Source organism: Orbicella franksi, chromosome 12, assembly GCF_964199315.1.
Source record: "Orbicella franksi chromosome 12, jaOrbFran1.1, whole genome shotgun sequence".
Lineage (NCBI taxonomy): Eukaryota > Metazoa > Cnidaria > Anthozoa > Scleractinia > Merulinidae > Orbicella > Orbicella franksi.
In genome coordinates this window covers 20,141,262-20,164,390 of record NC_138156.1, presented here as the reverse complement: position 1 = coordinate 20,164,390, position 23,129 = coordinate 20,141,262, and the positions used below count along the sequence as shown (strand labels likewise).

Genomic DNA, 23,129 nt, shown 5'->3' with positions numbered 1-23,129 from the left:
AACAATGCACTTTATTGTGCGGCGTTCAGGAGAGTGCACTAGATTCTGTCACCTTATTTGGATATTTGTAGTTCTGAACTGAAACTGAAATGTGGGGAATCCCCGTATAAAAATAGATTAGAAAGACTGGAAATATGAAAACAAAAATAAAACTCTTTCAATATAGTCGTTCTTTTCACACCTTTCTCCAATACTGCTCTGTCCTTTAGATTGTTGTTAATGCTGTTAGGACAATAGTATGGAAACGTTCTTTCGATAAAGCTATTGATTCTTGCGATTAACACTTCTTTTGAAGCGGAACAAGCAGGAAGTAGGAGTCTTGATTCCTAGAAAACACTAGCAAGTTTCTAGGAAATTGAGCCTATTGACATTGCATAACATTATAGGATCAGGTTATGTTGTGACACGCTCCCTGTTCTCCTGTTCACTTTGCAATTTGAACAAATGTGCAATATATCATGATTTAACTGTGAAATTGCCAGACTATGGCAATCTTCTGGAATTCCGGAAAAAAGAAGCGCTTTCACTATTTTCTTGTATTCAGAAGAAAAGCAACAAACATCTGACAGTTGCAAGTCCGAGTGATGAGGGGAGAGGGGAGGAGCATGTCACAGTCAAAACAAAGCCTAATAAGATTGCTTCTAAAGAAACTGTTTACTCCGCACTTTCGATTTCCGAAAAGTTCGCTTGGACATCGAAAGCTTTAATTTAGAGAAGACTCAGGCGCCTGTATACCGGTGAAGCTATACGATTTTATGCCCATATGTCAAGCCCAGCAAGGGGTTTTGGATATATTTCCGTTTTATGACCTCGTAAATGAAGTTAGTTTGGGCATCATAACAAAGCCGCACTCAACACACGGGGCTTCCCCAGTCTCTTATACTTTCGTTTATCGTCCCCATCTGTGTTGCCGACCTGGTTGAAGAAGAAAAACGATTCCATCACTTAAGGAAAGATTAATACAGTAAACTGTTTGCTCTTCGAGAAATTAACCGGCAGGTTCTCAATCGATTAATTGTGCATTTGGGATAATAAGCCTTCCTTCCATATTTTTATTACCATATTTTTTTCACATTTGGCTGCGTTTACAAATAAATGTAAAAATTCATTCATTCCCACGTTTCGTTTTAGTTTTAGTCGTCAAAGGCTGCAGCCTGGTAGCCGAAAGCTCAATTTTTAGAAAAACTGTTAAACAGACAACGATTTTAGTTTTTGGTCGTGGAATGCGCGAAGCGTAATCAAGACTATCGTTAGGGCTCAGAAAATCACTCTCTCAGAAGTAAACAAATCGATGTATAAATGCCGCAACGTAAGACACTCTTTTTTTTCATATAAGCATTTATCTTATTAGAATATCGAGGCTGAATAAACCAGAATTTTAGAATAAACCCGAGTTTGAGATTTTGAAAAGAATATAATTCTTTGTGTTAAAAATTTGTAAATACCATACAATTATTTGTTATTAACTGAACCAATTCAAATAAAATTCTTCCTTTGTTCTCTAAACGACAAAACTAGCCAAAAAAAAAACACTAGGCGTTTGTTCGATCATTATAACATTTCTGCAAGAACAATTGTGTGTCCTAATCTAAGAATATTTACAAAAATATTTTCAGCCAAAAATCGGCAGAGAACTAAGAATATTCAGCCTAGGCCGGAAAAACAATATTCTTGTGTAAAGAGTGAACGTTGAAATATACTTCGCCTTTTCTTCGTTTGATACCACTGTCTTGTCTTTTGAATTAAGTCATCTATTTCACCACTGAAAATCATACACTTGATTTTATATTGATTACAATTGAACATAAGGTGATTTAACACACCTTCCTAAGAACTAGTGCTATCATCATCAAAATACACTCTTTTTATACTCTCTAAACAGTACTCAATCCAATACTCAAAGATTGATTGGATTAATCAAACGTTGAATATTTAATCAGGTCTTATTTTGCATTTTAAACTTTTCATTTGAAGAGCGAATTACTGAAACAAGTAATGAAGTGAAATTTGCAATAAGAAATTCATAAATTCATCGTTGAGAGGAGCATGCTGGTTATGTATCTTAGTTGCACATTTCATTTTATAAATATTATTTTCTCTTCCTTTTAGAAGTAAATTATGGCCATGTTTTAAATTTTATTTATTTACTTAGTTAGTTATTTATTTATCTCCACAATTATAACAATTACAATTCTTTTTTCAACAATTAAGTTACAGAAGAATGAATAAAGTTTGGTTCACAGAAGTTAACAATGACACCATATTGAATTAATTAAGACAAAAGATTTTGTCAATTCTTATCTACATACTTATTTAACTTAAGATTTAGCGTTGTCTACTTTAATTATCAGTTAAAAAATTGCTTCTTGAAAAATCTTCCATTTTTCTTTAAACAAATTCGTTTTATTCGATTTGAAATATATGTGTTTTTCAGTTTCATATTGAATTACCAAAATTCTTATGCATGAAGTGGCTCAAGGAAGGTAATGTTTCTCTACATCGAAAAGTGCACAAGAAAGATTTTCCTAAAATTACTATATAATTAAATAGATCCATCTCCTCCTCTTCCAAAAAAAAAAAATGTGGCAATTTTTTTATTTTAAATCAACACCTTTGCTCTGGTCAGTGTTTTCCTACAATCAAGGTTGATACATATAAGTTATAGTTGTGTTAACAGAGATACGCTTGTAAGATGATAGGCATCGTTGGTTAAAGTCTACTAAAACGCTGCGAAATTTTAACTCTGTAACATAGTTTATTAAGAAGAAATCTTTTTTTAAGAAGATAATTATTATATATGGATGGTCATTCTCGTGTGCAATAGTTGTGTTGACCAAAAAAAGTCTTAGATTTAGCAGTAAAGGTTGTTCCTTATTATAATCATGCGACAATGTGTTTATAAATTGGTGTGCAAAGGGAATTTGTAGGTGCATGCATCAGAAGAAGAGTACATTCTCAGGGGATGTTGGTGCATGTATTCTCACGATGTGGGAATGTTATTTTTAAATAAAACTATCCTTCGTGTAGAGAAATATCCGACAGGGGAATCACGTGTGACAACCGTGAAATATCCGATAGGGGAATCCCATGTGGCACTTTACGAAACCGGAAAATGTAACGAAAAGCAACAATGACTTTGTGCAGATGAGAAGTACAATGCTCAACTTGATCTACTATTTTGCTTTCCTGCGGTGCGTCGTTATTCGTGGCAAATCAGGAAGAATGGGAAAATTTCCGTGCCTTGACACCCCGAATCGGGAAAAATACTGTTCCTGGCACGCACTGGACACGTCGCGTTTCCTGGAAAACGGTACTCCTGGATTTGTCGGTATTCTCGAAGAATACGGGTCCGTATCGTGTGATTTCCGGCCACGTCACTCGCTATTTTACGCAGTGATATCCTTTTTGTGCCTAAGTGGCACATAAGACTGCGACCAGATATTTCCACTGCTCTCTATCTGTGGCTGTCTTCTCGAGTTCTCTCTTGTTTCAATTTCTGCCTCAATCGTAATCAGCACATGATATTATATTGCTACGGCAACTGATGATCAGAGAATATGCAACCACACATTTGCAACACAGTCATTTGTTATTAGATATACTTTTTTATCATCGGAAAAGGGAGTTATTCTATCAAGGGGTTTGCGGCATTCAGTCTATCAAACAACTCTAAAATACAAAAAAAACACAACTTCCGAAGAGAAGATTTTATCCCTGTGGGGATAAGGACCGAGGTGCTCGTCGGAAATTTTGAAAAGAACCCTTAAGAGATACCAAGATCCTGTTTTGTGGGCGTGGCTTGAAATTTTAATTCACCTTAAGAGGTACCAATTCTGAAACAACACATTTTATCTCCTGCCTCTCCTGTCATATTTTTTTCAGCTCAATACCCTAAAAGGTACCGCAAAAGCTCCTGCTGTGGACCTTTCGAGGCTAAACACTCGAAGAGTGATGATCCAAATGCGCGTTTCTCGTTTAAAAAAAATAAATGTCTGTAAAAAAAACCAAAATAAATGTTTATATTTTCTTGATTTGTATGAATTGCTTATTTCATCATCAGGATGTCATTGAAGAATATGTAAACTGTGTCGGGTGCTTATGGGGGGTAAGACACACCTCCAAATTTACACAGTTGGTTCCTTAAGTATTTAAGCCACAATTCCAGGTTCCACAATTAGGTTCTAAAGTATTCACGAAACATTTCTACATTTTTACACTTCCACGGTTGGTAACTAAAGTATTGGAGACATTTCCACAATTTCACCACATTTCCACACTTCCATATTTGGTTCCTTATGTCGTCAAGAAACATTTTCAGATTTCCACGCTTCCACAGTTAGTTACTTAAGTATTCAAGAAACATTTCCAGATTTCCATACTTCCACAGTTAGTTCACTTCCATGATTGGTACCTTAAATATTCAAGACACATTTCCAGATTTCCAGATTTCCTCAGTTAGTTGCTTAAGTATTCAAGAACCATTTCTACATTTTTATACTTCCACAGCTGGTAACTTAAGTATTCAAGACACATTTCCAAATTTTCACTCTTCCACAGTTGGTAACTTAAGAATAAAGACATATTTCCACTTTTTCCAAAAAAGCACAGTGCACAGTTCTAGAAGGGTGGCGGAAATCAATAAACTATGTCTGACGATCAATGTGGAGCCAGAAGCGTTCTAATACGTTTTAATGCTGTGCCTGGTCTGTCCTGTAAATAGGTCTCAAAGGGTCAGCGATTCGTCGGTGAAAAGTATTCTTTCCATTACGATTTCCTGATTACCCAAAATGAAGTGCTGAAATATCGCTTATGGTGCACAGTTCCAAAATTCCAGTGAAGCGAAATGCTCGCGTAGCCAAGTCGAAAGTCAACCCGATGAATTCAAACCTGCAATGAAGAATAACAGAGGGCCCTGATCGAGACAATCACTTTTAAGTCTGCCGAAACGACTCCAATTCCGACACAAGGAAGATGGCGTCGTACATTTAGGTGTCTTCCGGCGGCTTCTAAGGAATATAGAGTTCTAATATTGGCCGTGATATTTATCTGAGGGCTCTCACCCTTGTCGTTTATGTATATCCTCCTTTGTAAATAGACGAGGGAAACAGTTAGCGTTGGGTTAATAACACAGGCAGAAGAATGCCAGGAATGCACTTCACTGTGTGTTTTCAAGACAGTGCACTAGATTCTGACACCTTCTTTGAATATTTGTAGTTCTGAACTGAAACTGAAATGTGGGGAATCCCCGTATAAAAATAAATTTGAAAGACTGGAAATCTTGAAACGAAAATTAAACTCTTGCAATGTAAGCGTTCTTTTCACGCCTTTCTCCAATACTGCTTTGTCCTTTAGCTTGTTGTTACTGTTGTTAGGATATTATCCTAGAAATGTTTTTTCGATAAAGCTATCGATTCCCCCCGAAGAGGAACAAGTACGAAGTAGCAGTCTCGATTCCTAGAAAATACGAGCAAGTTTCTAGGAAATAGTCTTTTGACATTGCATCTGATATTATGAGGTCAGGTTATGACATGCTTCTTGTTCTGTCTGTTCTCCTGTTCACTTTGCAATTGAACACATGTGCAAGATATCATAATTTAACTGAGAAATACCCAGCAGTCTCGATTTCTAGGAATCGAGACTGCTACTGCAAGAGTAAACCAACAAACATCTGACAGTTGCAAGTCAAGTACGTTGGCTATGATGGGGGAAGGAGCATGTGTCTGCAGGGTCACAGCCGAAAAGAAAGCCTATAATTATAAGATTACTTTTATAAAGAAACTGTTTACTCCGCACTTTCGATTTCCGAGAATTTCGCTTGAACATCGAAAGCTTAATATTTAGAGAAGAGATGCAGACGCCTGCATACCGGTGAAGCTATACGAGTTTATGCCCATTTGTCAATTTGTAGATCCTACGTTGGCAGCGTTTATCGGATGCGGTCCCTTGCAGTTTCTGGTTTCCCATTTGTCAAGCCTAGCCGGCGGTTTTGGATATATTTCCCTTTTATGACTAGTTTTGGCATCAAAACAAAACTGCACTCAATACACAGGGCTTCCCCAGTCTCTAATACTTTCGTTTACCGGTTAAGTCCTAATCTGTGTTGCCGACTTGGTTGAAGAAGAAGGAGAAGGAGGAGGAGGAGGAGGAGGAGAAGGATTTCATCACTTAAGATAAGATAAACACCGTAAACTGATTGCTATTCGAGAAATAAACAGGCAGTTTCCCAGTCGATTGATTATTCCTTCCTTTCTTCCACTTTAGGTTATTTTTTTACACTTGCCTGCGTTTACAAATGAATCCGGTCCTGGGCCCGTTTCTCGAAAGCCCCGGAAACTTTTCGGGCCCGTAAAGCCATTTTTAGTTCGTCTGTATCTAAAAACGGAGAAGTTTATACTTCTGAAACTTCTTGTATGCACCAAACCTCTAGTCATATTAAGAATTTGTGAATAAAACCGCTCTGTAATCGTAAGGTTCGAGATTTTGTTATGGCTTTCCGGGTGCGAAAACTTTTCGGGACCTTCGAGAAACGGGCCCCTGGGATAATTTGCGGTACAATTTGGGGATCATCTGCAGTAAGGGGATCATTTGCGGGCCTGTACAGCTCTGTCCTTTAGCTTGTTGTTACTGCTGTTAGGATATTATGCTGGAAAGTGTTCTTTCGATTTAACAAATTGACGTCAGTTTTTTATGCGTCTGTCATCGCATTGGCAGTTGATAAATTGCGTCATAACATTGTCAAAGTGGCTGTGGAACCACGAGCCGCGAGTGGTTCCGCAGTAAACTTTGACAATGTTATGACGAAATTTATCATCAATAAGAGGACAGACGCACAAAAAAAAACTGACGTTAATTTGTTTTTTACAATAACAAGACCCCAAAAATGGTCAAATGCTAGGAATAAATGAGGGGAAAAGACGCCGTAAACTTGCCGTAAACAAAGATAAGCGAATTTTATCCAAAATGACGGGAGCATTGTCAATAGCTTTTCTCGCTTTTTGATTGCCTTATTAAAAAAAGTCCATAAAATCTCATTGGCTAAAAAGTTGACAGTTTGACAGCTGAAAGTTGAACTTGAAAGCTTGCATAAATTAAAATTTTATCCGTCTGTACTCTTATTGATGATAAAAATGAGCCAATCAGCGCGCGAGACATTAGACAGTTATTGTGAAAAAAGCTATCGATTCTTGCGATTAAAGTTTTTTTTCGACGAGGAACAAGTAGGAAGTAGCAGTCCCGATTCCTAGAAAACACGAGCAAGTTTCTAGGAAATAGAGTCTATTTACATTGCATCTGCTATTATGAGGTCAGGTTATGGCATGCTGTCTGTTGTCCTGTTCACTTTGCAACTGAACACATGTGCAAGAAATCATAATTTAACTGAGAAAGGCCAGACCATGGCGGTCTTCTTGAATTTAAAAAGAAAAGCGCTTTCACAATTTTTTGCAAGAGAAAAACAACAAACATCTGCCAGCTGCAAGTCAAGTACGTGGCTATGATGGGGGGGGGGGGGGGGGACGAGCATGTGTCTATAGGATCACCTATAAGGTAGCCTATAAGGTAACTTCTATAAAGAAACTGTTTACTCCGCACTTTCGATTTCCGAGAATTTCGCTTGAACATCGAAAGCTTAAGATTTAGAGAAAAAACTCAGACATCTCTATACCGGGCGTCAAAACAAAACTGCACTCAACAGACGGGCTTCCCTAGTCTCTAATACTTTCGTTGCCGACTTGGTTGAAGAAGAGGAGAGATTTCACCACTTAAGGTAAGATTAATACAGTAAACTGTTTCCTATTCGAAAAATAAACCGGCAGGTTCTCAATCGATTGATTGTACATCGGAAATAAGTCTTTCTTCCACATTTGTATTCCGTAGTAGTGGTATGGGCTAGTCCAGTACGAATTTGACAGGTAGTGTGATGCAAATGAAAAAGTATTGTTATGGAAAGGAGTTCTATTGTTTTCTCGAGTTTAACGTATCCATGGTAACCAGAAGCCCCGCCCCCTTTGACGTCATTAATCTCGTTTCTAAAATAGAGCACACACATTGTAATCAGGATTTTAATACTAAACTTTGCTTTAAAACGAACACAGAGTCTGATATTTCATTTGTCAACTTTTATTGAATAATAACAACATGAACTCCAAAGGGAGAATCGATTACAATTTTAACTTTTTCTTCGCCTGCATGATTCTTTTCACAATCTTTTCAGTCACCGTTTTGTTGCCGGGTAACCTCGTTATGGCCTTGATCATCTTTGTATCTGCTTTCCACTTGTCTTGCAAATTCTTAGCGCGACTGTAATCGATGTCGTGTTGTTTGGCAATCTTGTCCAGTTGGTTGATGCCTGGGTCTCCTCGTTTCAGTCTCTTTGCCAACTTGGTCCCAGGCCCCATGTACTGGTACCCGGGCCAGTGAAATTCAATCCCCGTCTTGCCTAGCAATTTTTGAATGTCAAAACCACGTCCACGTTGGCGATACTTGCGCGTACGGGTCTCAGTCCGAGTCATAATCGTGTTTTAGATTTCTTCTCAGTTTGTTTCCTTTGGCCCAGTCTTCCCAACCACTCGTAGGTTTTAAACGTTCGGCCTCGTTTTTACGTTTGTCCTTGCCTTTGCGCTTGTCTTTACCCAGGAGAATGTCAGCCTTTCTTAGGAGCGTTCCCAGATCCGAGTCAGGTGGGGGAATGGGTGTTTTAGCAGCGGGTTGCTTCTTTTTAACACCTGACGTAGACGGTGTAGCTTCTTCCTTGATCTTTGGTGTTTTTGTACCTCGAGAAGCGTTCTTAATCAATTCTTTGAACATGGTTTCCAACGGACCCTTCACCAAATCTCCTTCCTCTCCATCTTCCTCTTCACCGACATCGGCACTATTGCTCGACAAAGGACCAATTTGTCTGATACGTTTGGTTAAACGACCTCTCTGACGAGCTAGAGGTTTAATTTTCTTGATGGCAATCGAATCTGGAATCGATTTATCACGGAGTATCACGTGACTTTCGGCGGCCAATCGACCCGCTTTGTTCAACAAGGCATTTTCGGTGATTTCTCCTTTGTAATACTGAACCAATTGGTCAAACTCTTTTGTGGGTACCATCATAACCTCTTCTGTCATCCTCGAAATGTTGTTGGAGTAACGTTTCGTAGCAGTCTTGCCAGTAACGAACCTCTTGATGAACCTTTTCTAGTTTCAGCTCCAGGCTATGTTTTGTTTCTTCTACTGTAGAACACTCCTTACACAACATGATGGTCTCACCTGCTTCGGCCTCGTCGCGGTGTCGTTTGCAAGCTGAACACAGATCCTCGTACTTAAATGCCATATGCTCTTGAAGGAGGGCGTTGTAAGTTCGATGCCAATGTTCCACATCACGTTTCAGGGCGTCTTCTCTTTCGTTGGCTTGTTGTAATAACCTGACCAATTCGCTCAAGGTGTCTTTGGGTTTGGGGACGAAGTCGTAACCTTGCAGTGGATAACCGTGGGCATCTCTGGTGTTTAACATCGACATGCTTGGAACACGTCGTTCAAACCTTGCCAGAATCCGCTACCTTTTTGTTTTTGGAGATGTTCTCCTATTGTTTTCTCGAGTTTGACGTATCCATGGTAACCAGAAGCCCCGCCCCCTTTGACGTCATTAATCTCGTTTCCGTGTTGACCGAGTAAAAAGCCTGGTTTCTAACATAAACAAAGTAATCACGCAATTTTAAAGTTAATATCAAAGGTTTCCCTAAAATTACCGGACAGAGCCGTGTGCAACTCCCTAGTGGATTGCGCTCAACTTATGAATGAAACTATTTACAAAAGTGTTTACAAATGGCACAACAGTTCAATCATGTCCACGTCCTCATTTGTTATTCTTTCATAGCCATAGGGATATGTTTTGAAGGTGTAGGGATCTATCACTCGTTTTTCGTACACAAGCTGGTACTTTTTCGTCTGAGAGACTGTGGTCAGTGAGTACTCTTTGGAGTTTCGGACGATGTGATAAGGCTTGTTAATATCAGTTTGTCGCGTTTTCTCGAGAGGGCGTTGAATTTCGTCTAAAACATTTTCCCGCAACACTTGATAATTTAACTGCTTGCTACCTTCACTGTTTAAAGAGATTCCCCTCACTTTGCATTCTTCTTTTTCTTTCTTCGTGAGGTAATCATAATTTTTCGGTCCCGCGGACGCAAATTCAGTGATGAAGTCGTCTTCTCCCAACTCGTCCTTGAAATCACCGAGAAAGTTGTCAAGGGGAGGATTGTTTTCATCAGGTAAACTGGAAAAAATAACGCTGTCGTTGTCTGTGTACTGTACTCGTTCTTGTAGCATGTCCAGAGCTGCATACAAACGAAGTGGAGCCCAACATGTCGTGAAACAAGCGATGAAAATGTTGAGGTTTGGTGAGACAGGTTCGTCATTCGATTTCAGTTTATAGTGAATTTCAACGATGTCTTCAGACAATACACTCACGTAGCAAATGTCATTTGCATCACTTTCATGGAATGCACTGAACCTCATAGGATCTCCGAACTCTTTGATTTGAGTTTTGTTGGTGCGCTGGCCAAACTTCCCCCACATGGAATTTAACATCATTTTTGCAAGGCTACGTTTGCCGGGATTCTTTTCAATGTTGTTGCGGTTGAGTTCGATGCCCGCTTTCGCTTTGTAGGATCTCAGATGTTCTTGCTGTTTGACGGGATCATCGCCTACATGAGCTGGCCAGCCGCTTGCCTCCTCTTTAATCTTTAACCATGTATTCACATAGTCTTTAAAGAGACCTTCCCTCGTTTCAGAAAAATGCCACACTTCGTGAATGTAAGTTATTTTGTAGCCCTTCTCAACGGCTTTGTTCAGTTCGGGGGTACACCATGTACCTGTAATTTGTCTTTCACTGTCGCTGTGACTGCAAACCCAGGACCGTTGTAGCATTGGTTTTTCCATCTCTTCTTGTACACAGGCTCTACATAGCGGGAATGTTAGTTTACCATTTTCACGCAGCGGAAGTATTGGATGAAACAGTTTTTCTGGAAATAAGATTGTGACCTTGGCAATCCCGAAGTAATTTTGGATGTCTGTGTCTTCCGGCTGAAATATAATTTCAGGGTGGCCGACAGGATACTCAGCATTCTTATTAATGAACGGATAGAGAGATGTAAAATCATAGTAATGAATCTTCTCTCCTGAGGCGATGTCAGCCAGATGATAGAGTTTGACAGCGTTTGTTCGTCCGCCGCAGAAGGCGTCACGGGGATTTAGTGGCTCCACCAAATCGAGGCTGGCTACAAAGTTCCTGACGTCCTGCCTTTCTTCTTTCATTTTCCGCCAATCACACTCCCACATTTCGATGACGTTGTAACCTTTGTCAGGCAAGAATTGTAGTTTTTCCTGGGTGCAGAGATACACGTCGGCAGTGCAGCGGTGCTCTAATCTAAGGTGTGTTTCGGATCTGTTGGGATAGCATTTACGACAGCCATGCCAAAAGCAACCTTGAAATTCGTAGACGGTGTTCGTAGTTGCATCGTAACCGTCCACGGTGTAGCGACTGTTGGGGATACGGTATTCCCCATCATTTCCAACATGTTGAATTCTCCCACTGATCTGACTTTGTTGCCACAGTAGATATTCCATGGCAACTTTCGACTGATTTGTTTTTAGTCGCCAACCGTGGAGAGGCTCGGAAGCAATTGTGTTGGCTTCCATTCGGTTTTGTCGCAGGTCTCGATTGCATGCCGAAGCTATAGTAATATGACTGAAGGGGTCAAACTTTGTCTCTTTTTCAAAAAGCCGTTTGAAAGTAAGGCATCCCTCCTTCAGTAATTTCACGTCCGACTCGCAATATTCCAACAATTCTTTTTGGAAATCGAATACTACATTCTCAGCTCTTTCTTTATCATGCCATTTCTCGAAGTCTTTACGGCCGTTGACAGACATTGATTCAGGCATGTAAAATTCTTTCTCGGGAATTGGTCCCACGTAGTCTTGATTTTCAGGCGTGTTAAACAGGTGACGAAAATAGCCCTTCTTTAACTCTGTCAATCCGAATGTCTTTGGAAATGCAGAAAGCGGCATTTGAAAAAACGACAGAGAGTCAATAAAGTTAATATTGTCAAAGGTTAATTGGAGAAGTTTAGCTCCATTTCTGATTTGATTGAGGACCCTGTGTTGGCGATGATATTCCTCCACGACGAAATAGGAGTCGTAGCCAGAAAAGTTATGGGCCAAAACAGTTACATTGCGCGTGTCTTCTTCAGTTAACGTATCCAGCCATTCCAGGAAATCGCGAATGCAATCTTCACCTTTGAAGTGGAGTGGACAATTATCATCCTCAGTTTCCGCTATTAAAAGATTAGGGATGTGTTTGCCAGTGTCTTGCATCGCCTCAATATCGAAGAAAACGAGAATGGCAGGCTTTTCTTCATCATCATCATCATCATCATCACCATCATCATCATTACCATTATCCTCTGCTTCGGCTTCGGTTAGTCGCTTGCGTTTTTTCTTTTTCTTTCTCTTCTTCTTTTTTTTTCTTTTTTCTCTTCGGTTAGCTCTTCCGGTGTTTTAGGTATCTGAATAAAGCATCGGTGGCTTGCGGCCTCTATGTACTCGTGGCAAGAGGGACAGTCTATGTAACCGCATTCATGTTCTTGTTGCTTCTTGAGACCCACCAACAACTTTTTACAGCTACGATATTTGCGGCGTTGACTGCAAACACTGATGTTTTTGGAGTCAGCGGTTTTTCCCTTGTAGGATTTCGTCAGATGATTTTGAAAACAAACATCACCATAAAACATCCGCTTACAGGATCCGCAGGGTGTAGCTGGTGGTTGATTACGACACCTGGCCTCTGTAAAGTCCTCACATCCCGTTTGTAAGCAGGAAGAACAATGATCAGGGTTGTTTTCACAGGCGTGTTGACCTTCGTTATTGTAGGGTTTGAGACACCTTGCGCAGAAATAACTGTTACCAAAGAACCCAGGTAACGTAGTGATCACATTGTAGTGTTCATTATCATACAACAGTACCAATTGTTTTTCCTGAGGCTTTCCAAAAGAAGTCACGCTATAACCTCGGGTAGCGTCCATAAGTAAGAGCTGATAATTGTTCAAGGACGGCGTCAATGCAAATCTAGTGAGTTCCTCGTAACCGCATTTTCCCATTTCTACATTAGCTTCTATATGCAGCTTGATTGCTTCATCTCTCTGGATAGAGAAACCTCTTCTGAAGCTGTTCCATTTAGGGTGATCATCCACTCTAGCTTTAGCTGTCACAATGGCGCGGGCGCAGCATAGTTCATCTTTGTTATCGATACTGATGACAGAACCTTTCAAACGTTTGAAAGTTTCTGGATTAGAATGTCCAGGTTTCAATTTTCGTTTCTGACCGCTACCGCGAGGAGATGTACGAACGTGTGTAAAAGATAATTGAAACGAATCATTCATTTCAAAGTTCTCGTTTGAGTTTAACACCTGTGACATTTGCTGCAGCAGACTGTCGACACGATCGCTACCATTTAACCATTCCCCCGCCGGTAACGCTCGATAAGCATAGCTGTTGACTAAGCGATTGCTGGCTAAATTGAAGTAGACACGATCAGCGGCTGGTATCCTGTCTCGGAGAATCAAATTTTGGATTGTTCTATGTAATCCATCAGCAATTGCTGCTGCCAAGTTTTGTTGAGGTATAAATTGTCCCACCTGACGAATGTTGGAGGTGTAGTGACGCTCTCTAACGCCCATTTTTTTTGCTGTGACTATCTACGTACGGGTTGAGTACAAATTCGAAGCGTCCAGGTTCTGTGGTAGCAAGACTCCCCCCATTTGTTCTTGATTAGTGAGTTGACGTTCTGTAGCCTCGGCGACATTTGACAAAATCGTATCATCGATAGAGTCGTCAAGAACCTAAGAGAAAATATAAAATAAAATAAATAACCCGGTTCATCACACATTAAGTACACGAAATGTATTTTTGTTACAACATATTTAATTTACCTGTTGGAAATAACTGTTTTCTGGTCCATTCTCAATAGCAATAATGGCCTCCAACAATTCTTCATCGCTCATGTCCTCAAAGTGGCTTGACATGGGGCGAAAATCTTATCCAGAGAAACAAAAGTTTAGTCAATAGTTCACCATCTGCAAATGATTTCTATCTAGCGAGTCCCAACTTTATTGGTGTCGTTAACTAATCATATTACAGGAAATGTCAGCACATTTCCAACATCCAATCATATTGCACAAAAACAACATCATATTTTCAACCACCAATCAAGTAACATATGACGTTACTGATCTATCATAATTACATTCACACACGCAGACCACCCGAAAAGTTTACTTAGTTTGTTAATTTAATTTTCCTGTAAATGAATAACAATTACACAACTCGCATGAAAACAAATGCCTTCATTAGTCTTTTAGCGTCCGTTCAATTCGCCTTAAAAGATAATAGCCTATTCAGTTAAGCTAACAGAGTCTAATCATTCAACGTTTAAGGTAATAGTCCATTGTCACATTCTTGCGTTAAGTTTTCAACTCGTATGCAAATTTCGTTATCCCCGCGGCCAATGGGACAAATTATTTGCATCGCGCGCTAAACTTAAATTTAGGAGTAACGGTTCCATTGTAACTTTAAGGTTCATAAAATACGATCGGACGAACGCTATAGCTTTGCTTATCCTAAATCCGTCCAGTGTTACTTGTGTTATACTGGTAGAACGTTTCCAAGTCCGTCAGCGAGCTATTCAAAATCAAAAGAACTTCATTTCAAAAACCGTAACCGCCTTCAAATTCCAGACCTGATATAAAGGATTACAGCGAGCTATTCAAAATCAAAAGAACATCTTTTCAAAAACCGTAACCGCCTACAAATTCCAGACCTGATATAAAGGATTACAGCGAGCTATTCAAAATCAAAAGAACATCTTTTCAAAAGCCGTAACCGCCTTCAAATTCCAGACCTGATATAAAGGATTACAGCGAGCTATTCAAAATCAAAAGAACATCTTTTCAAAAACCGTAACCGCCTTCAAATTCCAGGCCCGATATAAAGGATTACAGCGAGCTATTCAAAATCAAAAGAACTTCTTTTCAAAAACCGTAACCGCCTACAACCTCCAGGTCTGATTGAATCACGTATTGATATAAAAAACACAAAGGTTCATTATCGTTTCCATTCATTATCAGTGACTATTCAAAATCAAAAGAACTTCTATTGAATGCTCATACCCTCCTTGAAATTCCAGGTTGTGATTAAAACATGTAGTGGTATTGAAAAGCACAAAGGCTTATCCTTTCCATTCAATTTCAGTGACCTAATTCAAAATCAAAATAATTTCTTTTCAAAGTCCTTAGCCGTCTTCAAATTTTAGGTCTGATTAAATCATGTAAGTTAAAGTATGAAGTTATCTTTTCCATTCAATTTCAACGACCCCTTTCAAAATAACGGTACGGATTTGTATTCGCCCGACATGTGCTCCAATTTCAAGTTATATTTATTACCTCTTGAGAATCGTTGTCTTGGTCCGCGTTCTCAATAGAACGGACAGCCGCCAAGAGTGGTTCATCAATCAAATTCATTGCTGATTTTGAGGACGCTGTCAAACTGAATTTTATGACGCTGCAGTTTTGATAATCGATAATCGATTTTGTGAATAATAAGTGCGCATCTCCACGTGCTCGAGCACAAAATTAAAAGAACTGGGGAAAGCATGTTGGACCATTGACTTTTATTAATGTGGTGGCTCCTAAAAGAGCCGTTTGGTTCTTACCTACATAAAGTCTGTAGGATTTTAAAAGGTGGCCATACCTTGCTTTCTCTGCTTCAAGAAGACGTGATAAGCTCTGGAGAACGGATACGCCGTAATGACGCGGAATTTGTCGCCGTACGATTCCTTCCATGAGAAATAAACGCAAATCTCGTCCGTGGGATAACCCCACGGACAGACTCCGATGACTTTCTTCATTTTGAATACGTACATGTAATAGTGGCCATGTCCCGTCTTGTAACCTTCTTCGACGATTTCATAATCGTCACTATCGACGAAAGTTTTCCTTGCCAGAAAGGCCACAGTTGACGTTAAATTAAACGTCCGCAGGAATTTGGATGCACCGGAAGTCCACTGCAAAACTGCTGGGGTTTATCGATCGGTGGCACACTACTGAGGCCATGCTGCGCAGACCCAGAAAAAAATTAGCAAATTTGGTTTTTTTATTTTACAAGAAGACACATGACTTAAGGTTCCAGGCAGATAGTGCAACTGGCAAATAAGAAATCATCATGGGCAATTTTAAACCAATTGTGCGTGTTCATTGTTTTTAAAAGTGCTTTCACGGTGTTGTTTGTATGAAGACGTGATTGATCATCGCAGTTATACGCACAACTTAAGCAGTTGTGAAATTAAAGCCTGAAAAAAAATTCAGACCAGAACGGGATTTGAATCCATGGCCTCTGCCATATCGGTGCAGTGCTCTACCAACTGAGCTATATATCAAGCCAATTGGGAACTGGCCACATTGTGAGTTTTTATAATATACCCGTAGATATTGAAGAATACAAATGAATATATGAAATTCACATATTTGGACTGCGGAGAATGTTATGAAGACATGATTGATCATCAGGCTTTATTTAATTTCACAACTGCTTAAATTGTGTGTATAACTGCGATGATCAATCATGTCTACATATCCGATATTCCGTCCTTACCGAGCCTCTTCGTAGGATACTCAGTCCTTTAATTCTCAACCAACTGCTGTGCGTGTACCTTTGATTAACATCCATACTTGTCTATATGGTAGTGTGACTTTAGATCACTTTTCCTTGCCTCCCCCTAACCTACACACATACAAATATACCATCATAATTAAAGTGACAAATACTGCAGTGTACAATGAAATGTCGTCTGTCTCACGATGCTGTCACCAATGACCCAATCGCCTGATGAAGACTAGCAGCGCGCATTCGAAACATCGCTATAACATCACAACTGATCACATCGTAAGAACAAGGATGATACTTTGGTACTACTAAATATTTAAGATGTGCCGTTTTTAAACGTTAACTTTTTACACTTTTAATCTGGTGCAAATTCATTTAAAAGCTTCATCACTAAAGCTGGAAGCATTTATTCGCAACTCCCTCTGCTTCTTTTTAACTTGCGTTTACTAGCGTTACAAAGAGAAATTTAGTCTGGAAAGTCGCTGACTTTCGCACACATTGCGTGCCTTCTCTTGCATGCCTGTAATTGGGCTAAAATATTCCCAATTTCTCGCGTTGACGAATTTGGAGACGATGTCTCACTAAGAGCCTGTCTAAGTTTTACGCAGGATGCCTGAAGGTATTACGCGTGATCAGTTTAATTCTTTGTGTACCGCTTCTTGGAATACACGGACACTGAAGCATAGATTCCCGTTAATTCATCCAGTGTTATCCTCCATTGAGTGCGCAAATTTCACCTGGAGCCGATTATAAGGTACTGTGTGTCCCTCAGTTGATGTCTCATTAAGCTAAACTAGCAGTCAGTTGTACTTTCTTGACGTTCATAGCATGTTTCGGAGATTCGGAGTTAATCAACTGATAAATTTTAAACTGTGACTGTTTACGTTCTGATGTTGGCGTTCTTGCCAGGCAGTATAATTTATCAACGTTATTGTCAATGTATGTTACGAATTCTCTGAAGTTATTGTATGTAGTTCAATTCTTATGTCAAGGTAAGTGGCAACTTGAAAAAGACTAGTAACTTCATAATCAAAAAAGGCTGCGAAACGCGGGTTCAAAAATGCTTTCCACTTCTAACAGAAGACTTAGCCAGTTTTGCATTTGTGCTGAAGCGAAAAGGAATTGGAAAACTGGGCAAATGTTTAGTTCAAAAGGATGAATTTATATGAAAGTCTCACGTTCTATCAGTTTTATCGAGCAGATAGTAAGTTTCGCCTACCGAAGCACTTTCACTTTTGATCTTACATAGTCATAATACATTGTTAACAAAAGCGTTCTGTGGGTCTTGTGTTCTTGCGTTCTTGTATCGAGCCTCGCTGATGCAAAACGTGTTAGGCAGCCAGACATCAGAAAATTACTCGAGAATTTGACAACTTCTCTGACTCACATATTGAGTTGGATTGACTTTTTTTCACTGGGTACATTTAGAAGACCGCCAAGTTTAGATTTTTGGAATTATAGTCACGATTGAAAATCGACTCAACAATTTCGATTTCGAGTCTTTTCACTTAAGCAACAATGAGCTGTCTGGTGACAGACCAATGTAATTATCTAGCCATGCATGTAGCTTATGGAGGTGCATTGTTTCGATGGACATAAGTGTTGCAAGGTATCCCGACGTGCCGAACAAACATCCCTTCGAGAGTGAGTAGCAATGCTTTCAGTCTCTGAATGATACGGAAACTGCGATTAGTACTGGCAATGTGGACCAGCCTGGTCCGAGTGCGACTTTAGTTTTAGGTTTTATGCAGGATGCCTGAAGGCGTTACTCGTAATCAGTTTGTTCCCCCGGGGGAGGTACTTTGGGAGTTTCTGGGTGGGGATGTGTCGCTGGGACCCTGGAACCCTTAGCCTATACCAGAGCTAGTTCAGCTGAATTTTGCTACCCTATACTAGAGTAAACTCCCCAAATCCCCCATCTATCGACACTGTTGAGGCTGATTTGCGTAAATTTAAACTTGCTGATTTGATTTTTTTTATATATTTTTGAGTGGCAATTCCTGGTTTCCTTAGTCTAGATAAAATCTTCAACCAACTAGTCAGTTTTGTGAAAAATGATACCCTATTCTAGACCCAAACACTCTGATTTATATACCCTATCCTAGAGTAAACTGCTTGAAAACCATACCCTTCACAGCGGCACATACCTATATAGCCCATATATGGCAGTGCCCCCCCCCCCCGGGTTTGTTCCATTCGTTATGCACGACGTACAATCTGCTTTCCATAGATTCCGTCAAGTCATGTAGTTTCATCGTGAATTGGGTGCGCAGGTTTGACCTGGAGTGGATTAAGGTACCGTATATCTCTCATTTGATGTCTCATAAAGACAAATCAGCGGTAAATTGCTCTTTTTCCCGACTTTCTTGACGTTAATTTACACCATGGTTAAGAGGTTCGGAGTTAATCAAGTGATCAATAAACAACTACTCTTTACACTTGTTGGCGTTCTTCCAATCCGTAGATACACGTACTGACTCCTTTGTAGTTATCGTATCTTGTTTAACAATTTGATCAAATTTAGAGACAACTTGAAAAAGAATGGAACTTCATAATCAACTAATACTGCGTAATGCAGGTTTAGGAATGCTTTCCACGGCCAATGAATTCCATTCAAACGTCTCCAGTTTTGGCAGTGCCTTGAAGAGAAGGAGATTCCGAATTCATAAAGATGGCAAACGAAAACTGAGCTAAAGTGAACCTTCACAGTCCGGTTGTTCAAAAGAGGGTTAAATAAACCTTGGATTAGAGTTAATCTGTAGAATTCTCTAACCAAGGTGAAACCTTGTTGAAAGCAGGGTTTGTGCGTTGGTTCGTTATTCTTAGCTAACTCGAGAAATGTCAGAAATCAAATTTCAGAGAAATTAGTTCACGATTTTCAGATTTCCATACACGCACTTTAATTACTTGCGCAATCATAATTTGGCGCCATTTCAAAATCGAAAATTGTAAAGTACCTTTTCTCGACGCCTAATTTTAAGATCTCTTTTTCTGGAAAGTTGTTTGTTATGTCTCGCAAAACAATTGATAGCATGCATACATTTATTCATCGGGTAAAATGTTTATAATATTCCGTGTTGACGAATTTGGAGACGACGACTTACTGAGAGCCTGTCTAAGTTTTATGCAGGCTGCCCGAAGGCGTTACGCGTAATCGATTGGTTCCATTCATGTGCAACGCTTCTTGAAGTGCACTCCGACACATAGATTCCCATAAAATCATTTAGTTTTATCGTCAATTGAGCGCACAATTTTTACCTAGAGTCCAGAAAGGTACTGTTTGTTCCTCATTTGATGTCTCTTGAAAAATTAGCGAGCAATTGTCCTTTTTTGAGGGTTCCCTTTGGTTTGTAGCATGTTTGCGGAGTTAATCAACTGATAAGACAATACTTATTGTTTATAGTCTGCTTTCAATGTTGGCGTTGTTACAGAATCAGTAGTTTGTCAATCTTGTTTCAATGTATGTAATAGTGACAATTAATTTGAAAAACACTGGTACCTTGATAATCACCAAGCGCTGTGGAATGCATGCTTTCCAATGCTGATGTTACAACATTGAGACTTTGTCTATTTTTCCATCAGTTGTGTCGAGTTCGAGGAGGAGCAAAATTCGAATTCACAAAGTTGGTAAGCAAGAACTGATCAAAAGTATAGTTTAACAAGGTAAGCTTTGCAAAATTAGCTATCTGTTTTATTTAGCGGGTAGTAAGTTTTCCCTTACTGAAGCACTTTCACTTTTGCTTTTCCATAATTATAATACAATGTACGAAAAGCCAGCCCGGTGGGTTGCAGAGATTTGAATCGAGAATAGCTTATTAAAAAGCGCATAAGTCGGGGCACAAACCTATTATTTCGGACTTTTGTAACGCTGGCATGGTCAGCAATGAAATGTGTATAAATTTAAGGAATAGTGAAAATGGACAAGAAATGCAGCTCATTTAACTATGAACAGAAAGGAAATTTAATATTTAGTAATGAATGTCATCTATTTCTAGTGATGATTTTTCACATTCGCCAAGAGATATTTTACGCACTTTGTATTAAGCTACCGAAAGTCAAGAAAGTAGCGTCAGACTGCCAAATACGAGACTTCAGAAAATTATTCACACATTTGACAACTTCCTCTGGCTCACATATTGAGTTGGGTCGACCTTTTTCTGTAGGTGCATTGAGAGCGCCGTCCGTTGCAAACTGAAATATACGAACATGCAGTTTTAAGCTTATTTTCGAGATTAGTGTGGAAATTGAATACAGTATTCGGTAATTTCAATTTCGAATCTAGATCACTTAAAGAATGCTGAATTGTCTTGTTCGGACCATTGTAATTATATGCAGCCATATTTGTGGGAGGCCCATCGTTTCACTGGGTATAATAAGCGCTGTAAGGTATCCAGTAATGACCAAACATCCCTTCGAGTGGGAATAGCAATGCTTCCAGTTAATGAATGATACGGAAGCTATGATTGTGGACCAATTTGGTCCTTGTGCGACTTTAGTTTTAGGTTTTATATAGGATGCCCGAAGGCGTTACGTGATCAGTTTGTTCCATTCTCTCGAATTTCCTGTGAACCGTTTCCGAGAATGCACGCCGACGCATATTCCGCTTTCCATAAATTCACCGACATTGCGTCATTCAGTTTAATCGTATTAATCTAGCGGCAGAGTTTTTGCCAGGAGCCGATCAAGTCGATCAAGGTACTGCATGTCGCTCAGTTGATGTCTTTTTGAGGTAAATCAACAGGCAATTGTACTTTTGCAGGGTTTCTTTATGTTTATACCTTGTTTAAGAGATGAGGAGTTAATCAACTGATCATTGAACAATCTAATGTTTACGGTCTGTTTTCAACGCTTGCGTTCTTTATCATCTTGCTGTACATGTATGTTGTCGAATTCTCTGTGGTTATCATATGCAGTTTAATACTTTGATCAAGTTGAGTGACAATGAACTTGAAAAAGACTTGTGAGTTCTCATAATTAATAGACCAACACTTATTGTGGAATGCGTCTATTGTGGAATGATTGCCATTACTGATATTATAGAGACTTTGCCAGTTGTTCAAAAGTCGTCATGAATTCGAGGAGAAGCAAAATTCGAATTCACAAAGCTAGAAAACTGGAAAATTTGGAAGGTTCTCAATTTACTTTATCAGGCGGATAGTATGGGTTGTAAGGTTTAACGCCAACCGAAGCACTTTCACTTTTGATTTTCTCATAATTATAATACATTGTTAAAAGAAGCATTCTGTGGATCTTGTGTTCTTGTGTTCTTGTATCGAGCCTGGCTGGTTAAAACGCTCACATGCAAGTCTTTAGCAGAGATCTATTATTTCGGACTTGTGTAACACTGATATAGCCCGTTGGAAAATGTGTATAAATTTGTAATGCCCAAGAAATGCATGCTCATTTAACCATGTTCAGTAATGAATGTCATATCTATTTCTCGTGATGATTTTTCACATTCTCCAAGAGAGACCTTATGCACTTTGTAGTAAGCTAAGGAAAGTCAAGAAAGTAGCAGAAGACCGTCAATTACGAGAATTCAGAAAATTACACAAAAATTTGATAACTTTCTTTGACTCTCATATTGAATTGGGTCGACTCTTTTCTGTAGTTGCATTGAGAAGAGCGTCCGTTGCAAATTAAAACATACCAACATCCAGTTCTAAGCTTTTTTTCGAGTTTTTCGATAGTAACGTGCACAACTGAACACATGCAGTATTCGGAAATTTGTTTGAACAATGCTGAGTTGTTTTGATGTGTCAGACCGTTGCAATTATCTAGACATGTTTGTGCGGCGCACTTCGAAAGTAGTTTAGATTATGGAGAATATAAAGAATATTCAGGTTAATTTGACCTATATTAGTTTTAAGAGTATTGAGGTGACGTTTGCAGTAAACAAGCAAAGATGTTAAATCCGTCACTGGTAGTGACAGGACCATTAAAGTATTGTTCAGGGTTTCTGATCAATCTGCGTGTCTAGATTTTTTGGCTGCGAGTCGAGAAAATGATAGCCTTCTTCAGACTATATACAACCTTCACAGTCCGGTTGTGCAAAAGAGAGTTTAATTAACCTTGGATTAGGGCTAATCTGTAGAAATCTCAAACCTAGGGTGAAATTTCGTTGTTCAAAGCAGGGTTTGTGGGTCGGTTTGTTATCCTTGGCTAACTCGTGATATTAGCTTTCTGCGAGGTTAAGCTGGTGCCAGAGTGAAACGCACGCGTTTGATACCTTTCCTTAACTGAAATATTAATACTTTGTTACTGGCTGTGAGGCCCAAATCCCCCATGCCAGCAACCAAAAACTTCCCTTATATGCTGGTTACCTGTTGCTCATTATGCCAGAAATATCAGAATCAAATTTCAAAGAAATCAGTCCACATTTTTCAGATTTGTATACACGCACTTGAATTACTTGCGTCATCAATATTGGA

At 39.4% G+C, this 23,129-nt stretch overlaps 3 protein-coding genes across 6 annotated transcripts in view; 1 reads left to right on the top strand and 2 right to left on the bottom strand.

Annotated features, from left to right (window-relative positions):
* LOC145462531 (uncharacterized) overlaps positions 1-23,129 on the top strand; it is a 57,139-nt gene that overhangs the window by 22,661 nt on the left and 11,349 nt on the right. Inside the window, exons 1-3 of one of the 4 annotated variants that reach the window (XM_081446061.1) lie at positions 17,331-17,452; positions 18,929-18,993; positions 20,281-20,361. The exons of 1 other annotated variant lie outside the window; for it this stretch is intronic. The gene's annotated coding sequence lies outside the window, so the exon portion shown is untranslated. Of the gene's footprint in view, positions 1-7,507; positions 7,766-17,330; positions 17,453-18,928; positions 18,994-20,280; positions 20,362-23,129 lie in introns of those variants that run through there. 2 more of the 4 variants (XM_081446063.1, XM_081446064.1) reach the window with 2 other exon arrangements.
* On the bottom strand, positions 9,805-12,357 carry LOC145462291 (uncharacterized). Its single transcript, XM_081445792.1, has 3 exons — positions 11,102-12,357; positions 10,297-10,319; positions 9,805-10,037 (listed from the first exon to the last, which is right to left on the bottom strand). Exons 1-3 carry the CDS (start codon positions 12,355-12,357, stop codon positions 9,805-9,807), a joined length of 1,512 nt encoding a protein of 503 aa, XP_081301918.1.
* Positions 12,462-14,454, bottom strand: LOC145462290 (uncharacterized). The gene is made up of 2 exons (XM_081445791.1): positions 13,971-14,454; positions 12,462-13,880 (listed from the first exon to the last, which is right to left on the bottom strand). The coding sequence occupies exon 2, from the start codon at positions 13,716-13,718 to the stop codon at positions 12,462-12,464; it is 1,257 nt and encodes a 418-aa protein (XP_081301917.1). The 5' UTR covers positions 13,719-13,880; positions 13,971-14,454.